The following is a 17,036-nucleotide window of genomic DNA, read 5'->3' as shown; positions in this document are numbered from 1 at the left end:
GTATTAGTAGCATAACATTCTGGGATGCCTGAAATTGGGCAAAACCTGACAGAGGAACTGCATGGGTGGAGAGCTGGATTTTGTGAGGTCTTTTTTTAGGGAAAAAAAAATTACTGTAATTGATCTGATAGTGAGTTTGGCCTTGTCACTAGGACCAGAGCACACAGAGCTGTCCTTGTTTTGCACATCAGTTTTCCAAGAAAATGCAAAACTTGTCGGCTGCCTCTCTCCTTCCTGTACACTGAATTTCCATTTTTATGTTAAGGAAAGAGGAAGTAAAACCACCACATCTCTCTACATAAACTCCAGTGATAAAGGGCTTTATTGAAAGCCTTGTCAAACCCCCAAAGAGAAGCTGTGTTTGCACAGGCCCTGCTCTGACAACATGCAGCCCACCTCGGGATCTCTTACCCTAATACATTCTGTGCCTGCAGGGGATGCTTCAGCCCCTCATGAGTTGGTTGATAAAGGGCTCCTAAAGATCAGCAAGGCAGGCTGGGATTGTTCACACTGCAGAGAAATACACAGGTGATTCCCTGAGCCAGCGGAGATCTCCACCCACTGATGTCGGAAAAGTGTCCCGATAAAGACATGTTAAATCCCCAACAGAAAGTGAACCCAGCGAGAATTCTGATGGGATTAAACACTGTTTGAACAGATCTGATTTAGTATCTTTTACTAATGTGTTTTTGGTGGAGAAAATAGGCAGTAATTTTTCCCTTGGGAAAAAACTTATTTTCTTTTTCTTCAACTTTTAGTAATGAGGACATGCCAACATGAGTTACAGCTCTGTGAGGTTTGACCCTGTTACCCAACACTGCAGGTTAAGATTGTGTGATGCAATTTTTTAAATATTATAATAGAAATAGCGGTTGTTCCTTGGAGGCAAAGAAACTCCATTTCTTTGCACTCTGTGGGTAAGGAAAGAAATTTAATTCCCCATATGCCCACTGCAGCAACATCCTTTTTTTTACAAACTCCCCTAGGAACTGCTTTCCTAACTCTACATCCATATCTTCCACCTGCAAGGTCAGTTTCTACAGCTGGCTCCAACAGCCAGGCACTGGAATTCCTTGCCCTCCTCCCAACCCTCATTTTTTAAAAATAAGGGGCAAAAAAATTGGTAGTAAAAAATGTTACTGGAAACTGTTGTGATCTCCAAAAAAAATGGAGAAATGAAGTAAAACATTCCTGTCAGGAATCACGGAAACTCATTTCCTTAGAACAGAGCTCTGTGTGTTTGGATGCACTGCATGGGCAGTAAAGTCTTCAGGTCCTTCTGCTTAGCCAAGGTAACCCAAAAGGTCCCGGAGGTCTTTACACAGCAGACAAGTGGTGAAGTGGCTGCTGCTTTGGGGGTGCCAGCTCCAGGAGCGCCTGGACAGTCACAGCTACCTGTGTCAAACCCTTCTCTTCTAAAATATGCAGAGGCAAACATAATTGCTCCTGAATGGGGAACAAAACAAAGACAAAAACAAAATGGATGAAAACCACTCAACTGAAAAGAAAAAAAAATTAAGCAAAAGGTGACTGAAATATGAAACGTTATGGACAGGCAGCACACACACACAGGGGTAGGACATGAAATTTCTGCTTGTGACTAAAGAACCATGACCTTGACTACTCAGAGAAGGTGGCCTTCAGCTAATCCCTGTGTTCATTTATTAAAAAACTCTACAAATAAGAATTTGAAAAGGGATTGTGGGAGAAGAGGGAAATAACAAATTGTCCTCCATCTCTGCCCACACTGACATGGCAGTGGTTTATGAAACCAAAAGCAGATGAACTTGAGGAGGCGGAAGCTTTGCTTCAACACGATGAACCTGCTGCAACACAGAACAGGAGAGGAACCACAGCAGCACAGCTTCCTTTCCAAATCACACCTCTTTTTGAGGGAGTCCTCACGGGACAAGCCTTGTCAGCTACAGCCTGAGGGGAGCCCTGCTGTGAGCAGGGAATGAGTCACCACCACTCACTCATGTCCCAGAAGTGCCCCCGGCTTAGCGGGCGACCCCCAAAATCCTTCTGAGAAATAACAGGAATACGCAAAATGCAAAAAGAGGTTTCAAAGTGTTTATTAACAGTTCTGCTATTCTCAGTCTAAGATGTACTTAAAGCCTCATCCTACAGAAGTCCTTGGCACTCCTGGCCATCCTCACTCCACAACAGTCAGAATACATGTCCAACAGTTCTCTGTATCTGTAGAAAACAACCCAAGTGTGTCCTTCCTATAGAGCTACAGAGACTATTTTTCATGTGTTATTTTCGCACCAACTGGCATTTCTCCACTCCTTGAGTCTTTACTGATTTCTGATGTTAAAGAAATCCTTCAGCACAAACAGTGGCAGCCAACACTCCTCCCGCAAAGCTCCGAGTGGAGAGAAAACAAGTGAACCCAGACTGAAATTCTCACAGGAAGCCACATATGATCAGGCTAAAATACATTTTTCTTCCAGCAAAATTATGTTACTTTGAAAAAAGTGTGCTTTTTAAGAAAATACTTGTAAACTTGAGGAAATATGCCTTATCTTTTTTCCTTATGTATGCAAACAGATAAGGGAAAAAGCTTTGGAATGACTCCATACCACAGACAGTAATGACAAACAAAATTTAAAAACTGGAAGGCACTGTTAGTGTAAAACCCCTTGCAGCTTTTATCACAGTGTTCACTAGAAGTTAAGAAACATAGGAACCGAGTTCATTCTAGTTCATACCAGTAAGCAGTGCAAAAATAGCTTACTCAAAAATAAAACAATCTCCCCCTGTCAAAGTTCCCCTCTTTCCTCAGCGATGTTTGGCTTGGACAGAACACTTTGTGTGGCTTGGACAGAGAGCAGCAGCTTTTTGACTTGCTCCTTTGTTAAATACTAACTTTGTGGTACAAGAGCTTGTGAGATCCACGTACACATAACACATTTTACTGGTAGTGAACACATTTGCAACTGAACTCTCGTGTATCTTAAACTGTGCTTCAGAGTTGTTCCAGGTTATCGCTGGAAGGCCAACACCACTTGCATTGGGCTTACAAGCCATTTACTGCACTTGCAGATATAACAGAAATTTATTGAAGACATATTTGGAACAGCCATTTACTGAACACTTACCTGACACTGGTCTCTGAGCAGAGCTCCCTGAATCAATCTACACTCTGAGGAGACACGGTCTGTTACACACACACCGGGAGTGCCCTGAAGCTCTGAGGTGTCCCTGAGACATTAAAGCATTAAAGCACCAGGATGCTTTCCCTGGGGAGGGAAAAGCTGTGAAGCTCTATGGAAGACTTCCTGAGTTTTGTAAAACAGTGAAGAGTGCTTGTGCAGCCGGGGCTTATATTTCTGCAATTGCATGATATAAAGGTTTCTGAAAATGACAGGGTAAGAGGAAGAAGGGAATAAGCATGGAACAAGCTTATGTTGGGGCGCCCACGATCCAGCAGCAACTCAACAAGTTTTTGGTGAGTTTTATCCAGAGCACAGTAAATTGCTATGACATTCTGTAGCATCTGATAGAATCTTTAAAGACTTCTTTCTGTGCCAGAAAACTTAAAGCTGTTGAAGGGCTTAATTTCTCTGAAAATTTCCTGCTTGAACTGTTGTGAAGTTCAAGCAGCTCAGGATTCACTGACAGTTATTTTAAAAATCCTGAGTCAAAGCAATAAAACAGAGTCTATAAATTTGAGACATCAAATGCTCTCAGAAGCAGGATAAGGGACTGGGGTTAAGAAAAAAATAAAGCTACAAAGATCTGTGGACAAAACTTACCAGACCGTGTCTCCTAAGACTGTGAGATCTCATCAAGAACACTGACACTGAAAAAAATACTTCACATTGTTTAACATTTTTCATCAGAAAATCCTTGGGAAATTTACCAGAGTGGGTGCAATTCCCATTATACAGATGGGGAAACAGAGGCACAACCTGACAATGCAGTTTCCTAATATGCACCATGGGTCAGCAGACTACAAAATGCAGCCACATGTCCTCAGCTCAGTCTCAGGTCTACCCCAGGGACTGCACCTCCTCCCTTGTAAAGCACTTTTTCTGCTCAATGTGACACAGCAAATACAAATGTGAATGAGGTCACAGATGGTTGTGTGGGTGCACCAATGTGTTTACACACTGTACTTGTCACCTCTGTCCCATCCGTGGGAAACAAAGCACTTCATACACACAGTCTTGACAAAACCCAAAATCTGTTCCCAAGCACCGGAGTGATGGAGGGAGGAAGCAGCACCACTATCCCTCAGCTAGAGAAAACAGACCCAGCGATAGAACATACAGAGCGTTAGCATTAGAGTACAGTAAAACACCACAAAGCCCCAGAGCTGAACGGAAAGGGAGACAAGACTGGATTCTTCTGAATCTGTCCCCAGGGAAAGAAGAGTCTCAACTGTTCTTTTAACGCTGAGGTTTAGCTGAAGAATGTCAGAAGGGGAACAAAGATTGTCCTGTCCAGAGTGTGTGAGCAGGAAGGGAAAACAGACAGAAAAAAAAGGTCAGTCAGTGAGCCATAGCAACATCCACGAAGCAGTCAGTTATCAGACATCTCAGATACAACCTACATGTTTGAGAAGCACATCACAGCTGGTTAATTCTCACACACAAATCTGCAAGACTCCCATTGCAAAGAACTCCATGTCAGTGAGGTGCCTGTCACTTGCACAGCTCAAACTATTCCTCGTTGTTAAAAACAGCAGTTTACACACGCTTTAGTGAAAATCATTTTTCTCCAGAAATGAAGAGGTTACAGGTTTCTGAGATGCTGCTGGCACTGAGTACTCACCAAAGCTCAGCCTCCACATGTAACTTAGTTAATGAAAACGGCAGGACAAGGAATTATTTATGTGTAATTGATGCCTGAATGCAGCATCCTGCAGAAATATCTATTACTAATTAGAGTTTAAGAGTTCTGTAACTATTCCCACTGTGTGTTTTTCCCCTCCCTTTCCCACAGTAGCTGCTGTAATCAGTGAAATCTAGATGCATGTATCAATCTGTTCAGCTGCCAATTTCCTTTGATCCAAGGGCTTTAACCACAAAAGGTCCTACAGAAATGGCTGCTCCACTGTAGTGCCTGTAATCAGCCTTTTCTAAAAGTAGCCTTCCCCTTAGAAGGTAAGTATTCCTACATAGATCCATGCTTTCAGAAAGCCTTTTATTTTTGTAATTAGTATTAAAATGAAAGGAAATATCTGCAGGCATCTTTTGAAGAAAAGCACACTAGGCTGCCACACCACTCTCACGTACAGGTATCTTACATTCACATCTCAGTGGATATGTAATGCAGAAGTGAGAGCAACTTTAGAGCTCAGGTGAGGGTGTTCCAGGAAGTTTTCCCAGAGAGACTCTCCTCAAACTCTTTCACATTAAAACAAGATATATGAGAAAAACAGGAGAGTCCCAGACAGTAGATGTAGCAGCTAGAGCAGCCTGGGATTACAAGGGACTTTTTCTTGATTGGTTTTTGTTTGTTTAATTGTGGGTCATTCCAGGGATCTGCTCTGTACTGCAATCCCATAAAAATTACATCTTCATACTTGAGGGAGCTATAAATAGGGAAGCTGGGATGGAATTGCACAATTTTGCCCCAGATGAATTTATATTGTGCAGCTCTGCTGGGATCAAAAGTCCAAAGTTTCTTAGGGGACCAAAATAGTGCAGGATCTCAAAGTAATAACAATCACTTAGAACTCCCTACCACATTCCAAGACAATTCACCACTGAGCCACGTGAAATTGCCACACAGCTCAATAAACATGGCATCCTAAAATGCCAGTGGCTCAAATGCCTGCAAATGAAACTACCTGAAAGCACCAGAAAACCCTGCATGACTGACTGAAGAGCTGCCTTTAGATGTATCTGGCACATGAGCCACTTTTCCCTTTAAGAATACTAAAGAAAGAAACCACCACCTACAACAGAAACAACCCAAAATCAATTAGTGCACTTAAAGAAAAATTCAGAAAGACATGATGTATTAAAACTATTTCTACTGAGACAGCTGCTATGTAAGACAAAGTGCAAAGCATAGGACAGCATAAAACAGCATAACTGGACTAACAGGGTAAGATGGACTATTTTATAGTTCCCACCTCCTAGATCTTCCAAGTTTCAAAAGAGGACAAGGAATAGCAAAGACAGACTTGTACCACTGGTACATAAGAAAAGAATTAGGATCTATGCAAAGACAGCTACCAACCATCAGAGAAAGGCCCATAAAACTGCAAATGTTGGTAAGACAGGAGAGACACTCATGTAAAAGAATTATTGTGAAAGAATATGAAAAGCTTTGGAATATAAACAACACATGCAAAACGTTATCCAAATTTTATCCCACTTTTAAGCTGTCACATATCTAATCTTAAGAAACTGGTTTTTGAGAAAAACTTTCCAGTTCTAAAAGCAGAATTGACCTGCATCAGCTATTATGAATTTGAGGCACAACAGTGACTCAGACCTCTGATAAACTCTATCTGACTTCATTTTGCTCTGGAAGACCCTGCAAGATCAGTCTGATCACATTGCAGGACAGCTTAGACTTGAACCCTCTCAACTTTTGATCATTTTGTTTTAATCCAAACTTTCAAAGAAGGTTCTATTTTCTGAAGCCCATACAAAACTGCATCTGCAACATTATATCAGGATAGCAGAAATACGTACCTGAGGCACTCCAATCCTTCTGCAAGCTTCCAAGAAATTCTCCACGTTTCGTCTGCATTTTGCCATTGTAAGTTTAGGCTGCAAAAAAGCAAAGGCATACAGTGTTCTTAACTGGCAAGATTTTAAAAGATTTTTATTTTTAATTTAAATAAAACTCTTAATAAATCTCTCCGCCAAAAACATACTGCACTGACATAAGCTTGTCTAACTCAAAGCAGGCTCTGCTGAAGTTTGCTTTACTTAGAAAACCAAGCCCAATTTTCAAAGCTGTTTTATAAAAAGCAAAGTTATGAAAGTTGAATGTTTTTTAAAAAAGAACAATACTAAGCTCTGCAATATTTATATACACAATGTTATATAAAACTGGCTAACACTTTTACATGATTATTGCAAAAAATGGTTTAACTCTACTCCAGCCAAAACCAGCACACTGGCTTTCATGCTGTGATTCCAGAGCAATTTCATTATATGAAGCAATTTAGAGTCTATAGAGGATTACTATAATGCAAAAATATATAAATATCAAACCCTATTTCAATTAACAAAGAGTTAAAAAAAAAAAGGTTAGATGAAACCAAAAAATAATTGAAGCTTGCTGCTTGTCAGCCTCTTGTAGATGTGTTTGATGTAGCTGTTTGAATTGCACTCACTGGCATTTTTTCAAGTGAGGGTTTTTCTGCAGTCAGCTTTCACACCTCTCCAGACATACCACAGCACAGGCTCTGTCTTGTTTCTGTTCTCGAAGCTTATTCCTTTCTGGTTCAAGAGACATAAGCTCCCTGCTCCCCTGGACAAGCTACTCAGTCTGTGTAGCAGCAGCCAGTGGCCTCTGTGAGTTCAACACTTCCATAAGTGTTGGGGCTTCTTCTCTCCCCTCCATATGCTGCATTTCCCCACCAAGGAAGCAGGTTAAAGGCCAGCACTGACTTCTTTCTCCCAAAGGATGAAGGGAATACAAAGATCACATTGTGCCTGGGGAATGACACTGTGTCTCTTCTGCTCCTGGAGCCACGCAACTAAAGGCTGCCTCTTCCTTGGGATTCATATGACAAAGCCATGATTTAATTCCTCACATAGAATATTCAGGAGCTCACAAAACCAGGCCATTGAAAAGATCTTCTCAGTGATGCAAGTCTTCTGAGCAGTTGCTACATGCCTTTGCTGTGAAGGATTCCACAATCTGCCTAAAATGTTGCCGTGTCCAGTTCAATCCTTCTCAAAATAACGAGGGCATCTGCCTGCTCCCATCGAGTCCCAGGGAGAGGAACCACAATGATACCGTCGGCAGCCCTGTAAGTGCCAGTTCAAATTCCAACCAACACAAAGAATGACTCCAAAAGAAGGATAAGTGAACACTACATGCATATTTCAACTTCTTCCCCCAGTCTTCAGTTTTTTCCTTTATTCATACAATTTAAAGGTGCATAACAAGCAATTTGTCTGTTCATACTACTTTTAAGTAGCTGATCCTAAAGATTTTCACTGAACTTTGAATTCTTCAAACACAGATTAGGTAAATAATCTGCTGTTATCTCGCAGTTTTTGACCTTTCCCCAATTCTGTGCTTTCCCTAAATGATACACAGTAATGTGGCCAGAAACAGATCACCCTCAGTGCTTTCCAGAAACACTGAGCCAGGCAGGGTAAGAGAAACAACTTCAGAAATTTTCAAACTTCTCTGTGTGCTTCCCTCCTTGCTCACAACAGTCCCCGGACACAACCACCTTTTTTTCCTGTTATCACAGAGGTATGACTGGATTTGTTTAGTTCCAGGAGATGCTGTTCTCCAAGTAGTTTGAGTGTGCTCTACTAAAATTCCTAAGCAGAGGAATTTCTAGTTGCTGTGAAGTGGACACAGGAATCAACTTAGTCCTCTGTCTGTTTTCACTGTCTTGTGTAATGGGATCCTACTTGCTGTAGAGAATGCTGTAATTCCCCACTATCTGTTTTCCTGAACTTCTCAGATGTTTTGACCTTTTGAAATATCCTATTTCAGTTTCCATGATGATCTCTTACTTCGCTAGTCTTCAAGTTAACATGTTTAGGGAGGACTTGAAAATGTTAATGTTTGCTTACAATCTGTGTCAGAAGTAACTTCATTTAAATGAAACAAACCCAAACAGAATTTCTTTTAATGACACTACAGACCTTTTTCAAACAGGACAGATGGTTATTTTTTTGTCATGTAAGTTCACAGAGAACACTCGGTTTAGCATTTTTGTCTGGATCACAGGACTTTGTTGGATGTTATTCTGGACAGCTATAAAATACTGTCATTATTACCCACTTACCACAGCAGGGGAGGGGACGTGAATGCTGGGGACAGAGCGGGGCCGCACGTGGTTGGCCAGATGGCACAGGACAACACCGTCGGTGAGAGCGGCCCCGAGATCGCTGGGCAACGACACCTTCAGCCGTGACTCGATGTTCTGCAGAGAAACGGACACGAACACACACAGGGACTGAGGGCCGGGTTCCTCCAACCCATCCATTCTGCACAAGTTTGTACAAGGCAGAGCTCCTGCATTCCAGCTCTGTCCATCCTCATGGCATTTCCAACCAGCCTTCTGAATAACCTCAAGGGAAGCTCTGTGCACTGCTGAGGCCCAGAGCTGGCCGCAGTCTGGGAGCAGCTGAGTTCAATGAAGAACAGTTTCATTGTACAGCACAGTGGACTAATACAACCATTATTCAAAAATAATGGAAATCAGGATCTAGGAACAGTATTCCTAACCCTACACATTCTCAGAGAATAGTTATGCCAAGGGAAGTGAAAATAATTGTCTTCGTGGCTTGGAGGACAACACAGTCAACAAAAGTCAAGACAACATTTTTGCCTTTAAATAAAAATCTGAACTACTCAGCATAAACAGTCCTTTAAGAAGGAGGTAGTTATAGCATTTGTGTAAGAGAATGAATAAAAATTCAATTCAGGCTTTCAAATGATTTAAAACAATGCTGTGTGAATTTCACTTTTAATACTATATCTAAATTTTTAAGTATTAAAAAAAGATTTAAGCTTACCTGGGAAGTAGAACAAGAGACAGACTACATACTGAACATTCTGGGATAAAAGAAGAGAGGGTGTGCAGACAGCACCAAGTTTTGTTTTACTTAAGGTAACTTTCTCCTTTTAGACAAAGATTGTCCTTACTTTAACAAAGAGAAGAAATTCTCTTTGTCCATCTGGGATGCTTATGGCTTTTAAGGTTAGCTTCAACAAGTAAATTCTTATTTATTGGGAAAATTCCAACATTTAATGAGAGCACTTCAAGGAATCCCTTTATGTTCTCCAGAAACAAGTCTGCGGCAAAGCAGGGCAGTACCTTAATGCCATGTGGCATTTTCAATATTCACATTTATTGTCATTGTATCTGGACACAAAATAGGAGCGTGGTGGCCCTGGACGGACAAAAAGCACAAATACAAGAAACATTTGTGCCTCAAATGTTCTGCACTTAACTAAGGATAAGGCAAGAATCAATAGACAGATCCAGAACACACAAGGAAACCATGCTGTCAGCATGAATGGCAGCAGTCTCTGCACTCCATCTGCTTTTCTGTGGGCTTTACAGCAAAGAGGAGTTTTAAAAAACGGATTAAAAGGGGACAGTGAGGCAATTTTCCAGGGAGTTTCTTACAAGTGTAAAAGCTGATGAGGAAGAAAGGAAGCACAAATTCATGTTAAAAGCAGAGTTCACTGGACACTCAGAAGCAGGAGTCAGCATACTTTATCTTAGAGAATTTGAAGATGACTTTATCTACCACAAACAACCAAGTGAACACCACTGCACCCATCTGAAGGAACCACACAGACTGTACCATGCCACTTAATTTTGGTCAACTATGCACCGTATTGGGTCAGTGAAACTGGTGCAGAAGACAAAGGCAGATTGAGCAAGGTCACACAATTACTACAATGTCCACGTTCTGGCTCCTGGCAGCACTCACCTTGCGAAGCTGCTCTATCAGCTCCAACTCTTCCTCTCGCTGTTTGGAGTTTTGTCTCACTTGAGGGTCTGCAGAATCATTAGCAGGAGACAAGGCACGGGTAGAGGATGAAGCTACAGCTAGAAGAGAAGCATGAAGAAAAGAAAATCACTAAGCACTGTTTTGCTCCATGTCATTCAGTGCTGCACCGCACATGAAGAACAGGGACAGTACATTCCTTTCCACAAATCTTTCTTGCCTTTAATTATTAATCAAACTAATGCTCTACTAATCTAAAGGAGGTGTTTTTTAACACATTTTCCTTTCTGCTGAGATTCTGTTCTTTCTGTTGGGTAATAGTCATGCACAAATGAGGACAAAGTTTTGCCAGATGGAGTATGTTGAAGTGGTTCAGGCTTTCTCCAGAAACTGCAATTCTGGTGTATGCTACCGTGCAGTGCAAAATTTATCAAGCTGCCTTCATCAGTTGTTGAAGGCTTGTGTGGCAAAGGTGTAAGCACAGACCAGGAAGAACAAATTCTCATATTTCCACAGATATGACAAAGGAATATCTGACAGCTCTAAATAAAACAGTTTGTTCACAAACTATGTAATGCCACCTGTCTACAAACGGAACTCTAAAAGCAGTTTGATGATAAAGACCTGAAGTAACCAAACACTGCAAACCCCAGGTAATGCAGATGTCAATATAGTGTAGCAAAACTAGCTGTTTTCTGAGCTATATAACCTACCTTTCTTGGCTTCATCCCTGACAGCTGTTCGGAAAAGGAAACTCTCAGGTCGCTGGGAAGGGTTTCTATAGGAAGGCAGGGCTGCATGGCCAGCATATGGAGGGGAAAGGTGGACTAAACAAATGTGAAAAGGCACAGGAAAGGAAGGAGGAAGAAGGAAATGGTTAGAGTTTAAATAGGAAATGGGTTCAGCATGTGGTAATTAAAAAGAACAAACCAAAAATTTTTATGTAATAATGACAAAATAAATTACAGCCATGCATGATAAAAGCACAGAGCAGGAAAAGGCACTTCCAAGGACACTTGCATGCAAAGCACATTCCACATACCAATTCCAACAACTGTTCTGACTCTTGCTGAATGCATCTGTGTGCCAAAGCCTGCATGAAGGCCTAAACCAGCCAAACCCTAAGCTCTGCCTGAGGACATGCTTCATCCCTGTTGTCTCTTCCCTCATGTTTTTCTAAGGAGACCCAAATAACTTGGTAAATTCTCAAACACAGCAGTGCCACATACAGAGATGGGAACAGATGCTCCCTTCTCTTCATAGGACAAAGAAGCAAGCAGGCATTTTGTTCTTATGTTTCAGAAATTTTTCTTCCTTTCCCTGTTACCTGTCTGAGCGGTAGGTGAGCCAGGGGAGATGGTAGATCTGTCATCACTCTGTGAACAAAAAAGCAGAAGGGTATAAATGGTGCTAATCTGGAAAAGCTGTGACTACATTTTAATTTGCTGTGTTTTAAAAAAGCTCCATCATCTAAATGTGTTTAAGAAAAATAACCAGATATGTGAAAAAACACAGTATGTTGTTCCCAAAGTCTCATCTCTGCAGAGATAAAGCTTTTTCCTTTGCAGAAATGACACAACTGCTTTTTTCCAAGGAAATCAATGATGAAACAGCACTGACTGTTCACTCTTCCTTCCAAGCCAAAGCGAAAAAGTATTCTTTGCAAAGGGAACACCAAACCCCAGGTATTTAGCAATATGCAAAACTGGCATTACAGGGGCCTCAATAAAGATACACCTCTTTGACACCTTTGTTAATGCAAAACTGCTATTTATTGAACATCCCTCCCCAGTAAAACACACTGTGGTTTTATCACAGTGCTTACACAGACTAATGATTTCTTGTGAGAAATGCATTCAGTATAGCAGCTTCCACAGAAGAGCAAGAAACAGGTAAAGAATACAAGTGTACTTTTGATGAACTCAACTTGATCAAGAGTAAATGATCTTGTACAGAAAAAGCAACATCAAAGACAACCAAGAACCCCTCCAAGCAGAGACTGGTCACCATGTTTTTATAGATCAGGCCTCCCGTAGACACAGCCTAAAGCTAAGATGAGGTAATACCTACTACAGTTTAATCAGGTGAATCGGATTCATACCCTACCTGAACTTTTGATTAGACGCTGACAGACTAACACCTGTTAAAACAGATGTGTGGATCCGAGATTTTTTGTTGGCTCTACTGGTGAATGATAATAGCAAGAGATACCTTGACAGGACTGAAGGTAGAGGCACTAGGCAGGGTAGTAGCACAGCTTTCTTGGTTCAACCCTGAGAGTGACTGAATGCAGAAAGAAAGAGAAGGCAGTAGCAGAGTTAGAGAGCAGCTGACAGGTCATGCACAAAGGTGGAATGCAGCAAAGTTCAAAATGAAGAGGTGACCATGATCACATTCTCAGAAACACTCAACAAGCAACAGATCCATACTTGCTAAACTACATTTAAAGTCTTCCTATCCTTCTGAACTTTCTGGCTAATAAGCTTGGGAGGTGCAATGTTTCTTTTACAGATAACACAGTGACATTAAAACAAGAATTAAGAACAGTAACTGAGGCAAAAGCTTCTTTAGCAACACCTATGCCATCAGAAAAAAGGAAATTTTACCCTACAACAGTCCATTCTAGGCCACTATTAAAAATAAATAGCTTTCTTTTTAATGTTTTGAGAATGCTGTGCATTTTTAGTCAGTTATTTTCCCATCAACTTTGTAAAATCTGAGAAACCCGCGTATAACAGGGTCAGTAATACATGCCTTGTGTTTGCCACAAACACCTAACGCTGATCCTTGTGATTACACACAAAGTAAATGAGATTCTGTGGGTGGAATCTACCTCTCAGGGAAGATGTCAGTGTCAGGATTTACAGTGCTGCCATAAATAAAACACAGCCACATTTCAATTATCACCAATATGAAACCCAACCAAATAAACAACTTTTCCTGTTTATAGAACAGGGACTCCAGTGTGCCCATCTGTCACTGACAAGTCAATCTAAAGGGCCAAATTCTGTGTCTTCTGTTTTCAACACAGTAAACATTTGAGGACTGAATGGCTCAAGAATGAAACTATACTTTCTGAAACTCAAATAGCAACGTGAGGAAAGAGGAATGTTCTTTCACAGGAAAAGAACATCAAATGACACCTAGAAACTCTACAGGTAGTGAAAGACACACTTGGGAATGTTAGTATTTAAAACATTTGCAACTATTCTGCCACTTCAGAACAGGACAGCACAACCAGGAGGACTTGAAGAGAGGTTTATACTCAGGGCAAACCTTGCACACAAACATCTTTAAGCCCTGTGCAGATTTAACAGCTGATCCTCAAGACAGCCTCTTTTTCTAGAACAGGGCAGAGCCAAAATCGTGGGTTTGTTTTGGTTTGTCTTTTTTAAGAGTTTCAAAATATCACTTGACTTTCACAACACATTAGCTAGCACAGAAGAACAGTAAAATAAACCAGAACTGGGTGGGCTGTAACATTAAGGTATGTGTTTATTCCTGCATGAAAAGAGCAGGGCAACCTTGACACAGAGTAACAAGAAGTCATCACAATGCACGTACCCAGCAGTGGGCGAAGGGAAGGGGAACACGGCACAGCACAGGGCAGGACAATCACAACAGCAACACACCACATGCTCTTCACCTGTTTGCGAGTCCCTGGCCTCCTTTTAATGGTATTGGTGTTATTGTCAATCTCAAACACAAAGAGAGGCTCAAAGCCATTCTGTCAGGGACAGTAAGGAAAGAAAGAGAGGGAAGAAAGGAAGAAGTAAGGCAAAGAACAACTGTAAGAAAAGGCAGCCAGAATACTAGAGGAGCCAGGATGTTGCAGTTCAGACTCACACCACCCTCTGCACATGCTGCACGTGGCTTTTAGGTCTAGCACTGAAGTCAGAGAAATCTCCCTGTGCCAGGAACAATTGTAGATACAGGGAGTGCCAAAGCAAAGCCCAACCAGCACCCTGCACAAACCAAATAAGGATATTCTAAGGGAATTCAGTTATTAAACATTTGCATACACAAACAGATACCAATGGTCTGAGAGAAAACTCCAGGATACAATTTAGCATAATTCAAGTTCTGCTTACTTTACCCATACCATTATTATTTATAACACTCTGGTGCCTAAGAGCCTTAACTTACAATGTTTCTGAGATCCCATGTGCTAACACTAACATGACAGCCTCAGGCCATGTTTGAGACCACAACAAGAAAACACAACACAAGGAAGGGAGCACAAGGCAGCAATGACACAAAGGTTGTGAAAGGAAGAGGTCACTGCAGCTGCCTGATGCTTATTAAGCACCTCATGGGCTTCACAACAGAGAAATCAAGCAGCAGTTAGAGAGGATGTTTTGGGTTTTTTTTCCCTTCCATAGTGCTAACCTTGTAAGGGACAGTATAGGAGAAAACAAGAAGATATTTAAAGAAAAGTGAGATTTAGAAGCAATGAAGGCTGAAATCATTAGCCAAATCTAAAACCTTGATACCAGCTCAACAAGTAATCTCAATTGTAATGAATAGGACCACCCTTCTGAGAACAGCAAGAGGATATGGCTAATATAAAACTTTTATTTTCTCAGAGAGGCCAGTGATTACATTTATTCAACAACATGTTACTTAGTCTGGCTATCACAAGTCAACACAAAGAAATCCACCACAGCGTGCAATGAAGTACTACAGCCAGACTCCACTTCAAATCACAGGTAAGCAGAAGGAACTACAACTAAACTGAACCCTTAACATTCATAGAAGGTAAGGGCAATCATTTTGGGACTTCAAACAGACTATCCTGGAGTTGTTTATAAAAGAAGGAAATGGTCAGAGTAAACTGTGCAACATGAATACATTTTAACTTTAATTACTGATAAAAGACAACAAGAACACAACCAAACGAAACATTAAAGATTTTAAAAAGGAGATTCACAACTTAAGTTTTCATTTTAAGAAGTTTCTGTTAAAGCAGTGACAATACCAGAAGAGTGAAGTAGTAAAATAAAAGAAAGCTCACTTGTTTTCTAACTACCTATTAGACTTAGTACTTTTAAAAGCCTTTCCTTATGTCCTCATAAATTAGACGTAGCTAAATTTCAAATCTGTTAGGGAAAATGTCAAATGAAATGCAATAAAATATAAAAAGGTAAAAGTAATTTCAAGTCTAAAGACAAACTTTTTTTTTTTAAAAAGCAAACTGATGAACATTTCCTTGCTGTTTTTACCATATAAAATACATTTGTGGAAACAAAAAATGCTACAAATTCATGAGCTACTATGGGCTTAATGTTCCAGTTCCAGTAATTGCCAGAAACAGCTGCCCTGGCATATGTCATCATTAGACACAGGGTGTATTTCCACTACAGAAAAGAGCTGCAGATCATACTTCGGCAGTTCAGAAACCCCAGCATTCCATATACTATTATAATTTAGCGCTGCTGAAAAGAGCAAGGAATTAAAAGAAAAACGAAGAGAAATGATCACTTTCAATGTTTTCCTGCCTTCCTGCCTTCAATTTTTTTGTGAAGTGGAAGGAGGTAACTTGGTTAAAGACACAAAGCAAACAAACAGCAATGGAAGCCAGTTTCAAAATAGTTTCTGAAAATTCTATCTAGTAATTTACAACAAAAGTCACGTGATCACACAATCAAATAGAAATAGGGTCCCTTAAAGGTATCTTTAAAATACATTCCAAAGATGAATTCACTGACAACAGAGTATCAACTCTTAACCCAAACCACTGCTGTTCTCCTGTTTCTTATTATCTAAATACAAAAGCACATTTTAATATGCTCATTGATTGTGATTTCTCTAAACAGGCACATGATCATTAAATCTCTCTCCAATATTTTAAGCTTTCTTTCTGTCCCACACAGTGCTAGTCATATGAAAACAGGAAAACGAAAAAGTCTGAATAAATACACAACAAATATCTTGACCAACATGTTCAGGAGAGAGATATTCTAACTGAGAGCACTGCCTAAAGAAAATTTAGGCAGACAATTGGAAGCACATAAATTAAGAAAATAAATTCTAGGCATGCAGTCATGCAACAGCAGGCAAATCAAGTGTATTTTTTCTTTTATAGACATGGATTATGGCATTATATTCTTTAATTATGCTACATTGCTAAGATGCCATAAAGGAAGAAATAGCATAAAACATGAATTATGTAGATAAATGTTTTTATTTTTGGTAAGTGGTGAAAATAGCTGATGTTTAAGACATTTTCATCAACAAACAATAAAATGGTATGACGAATATTTCATGATTTGTAGCATTCATATGCAGAGCAGTTTTTTCCTGTGCCAAGTATTTCTAACCCCCATGTGCAGGATGCAGACAGGTTAAAGTAGAAGGCTGTACTCCAAGCATTAAAATTGCTTACTTGACACTGAAGAGCACATCAAT

The 17,036-nt window shown here is 40.4% G+C and overlaps 1 protein-coding gene across 11 annotated transcripts in view; it reads right to left on the bottom strand.

Moving 5' to 3' along the window:
* Positions 1-746: 746 nt before the first annotated feature.
* The window catches only part of LRCH3 (leucine rich repeats and calponin homology domain containing 3), a 61,561-nt gene continuing 45,271 nt past the window's right edge, over positions 747-17,036 (bottom strand). For 5 of the 11 annotated variants that reach the window (XM_027685751.1, XM_027685752.1, XM_027685756.1 and 2 more), the window contains 8 exons: positions 14,275-14,355; positions 12,840-12,911; positions 11,956-12,004; positions 11,342-11,455; positions 10,611-10,729; positions 8,951-9,088; positions 6,660-6,737; positions 747-4,447 (listed from right to left, as the gene is read on the bottom strand). In XM_027685751.1, coding sequence (XP_027541552.1) covers positions 4,247-4,447; positions 6,660-6,737; positions 8,951-9,088; positions 10,611-10,729; positions 11,342-11,455; positions 11,956-12,004; positions 12,840-12,911; positions 14,275-14,355 — 852 coding nt within the window. In that variant the 3' untranslated portion in view covers positions 747-4,246. The remainder of the gene's footprint in view (positions 4,448-6,659; positions 6,738-8,950; positions 9,089-10,610; positions 10,730-11,341; positions 11,456-11,955; positions 12,005-12,839; positions 12,912-14,274; positions 14,356-17,036) is intronic. The other 6 variants (XM_027685758.1, XM_027685760.1, XM_027685761.1 and 3 more) reach the window with 4 other exon arrangements.

Source organism: Neopelma chrysocephalum, unplaced genomic scaffold, assembly GCF_003984885.1.
Source record: "Neopelma chrysocephalum unplaced genomic scaffold, ASM398488v2 Primary Assembly neopelma1_69, whole genome shotgun sequence".
Classification (NCBI taxonomy): Eukaryota; Metazoa; Chordata; class Aves; order Passeriformes; family Pipridae; genus Neopelma; species Neopelma chrysocephalum.
Note: the sequence above shows the minus strand (reverse complement) of the source record. Positions and strands in the feature narration are given on the sequence as shown.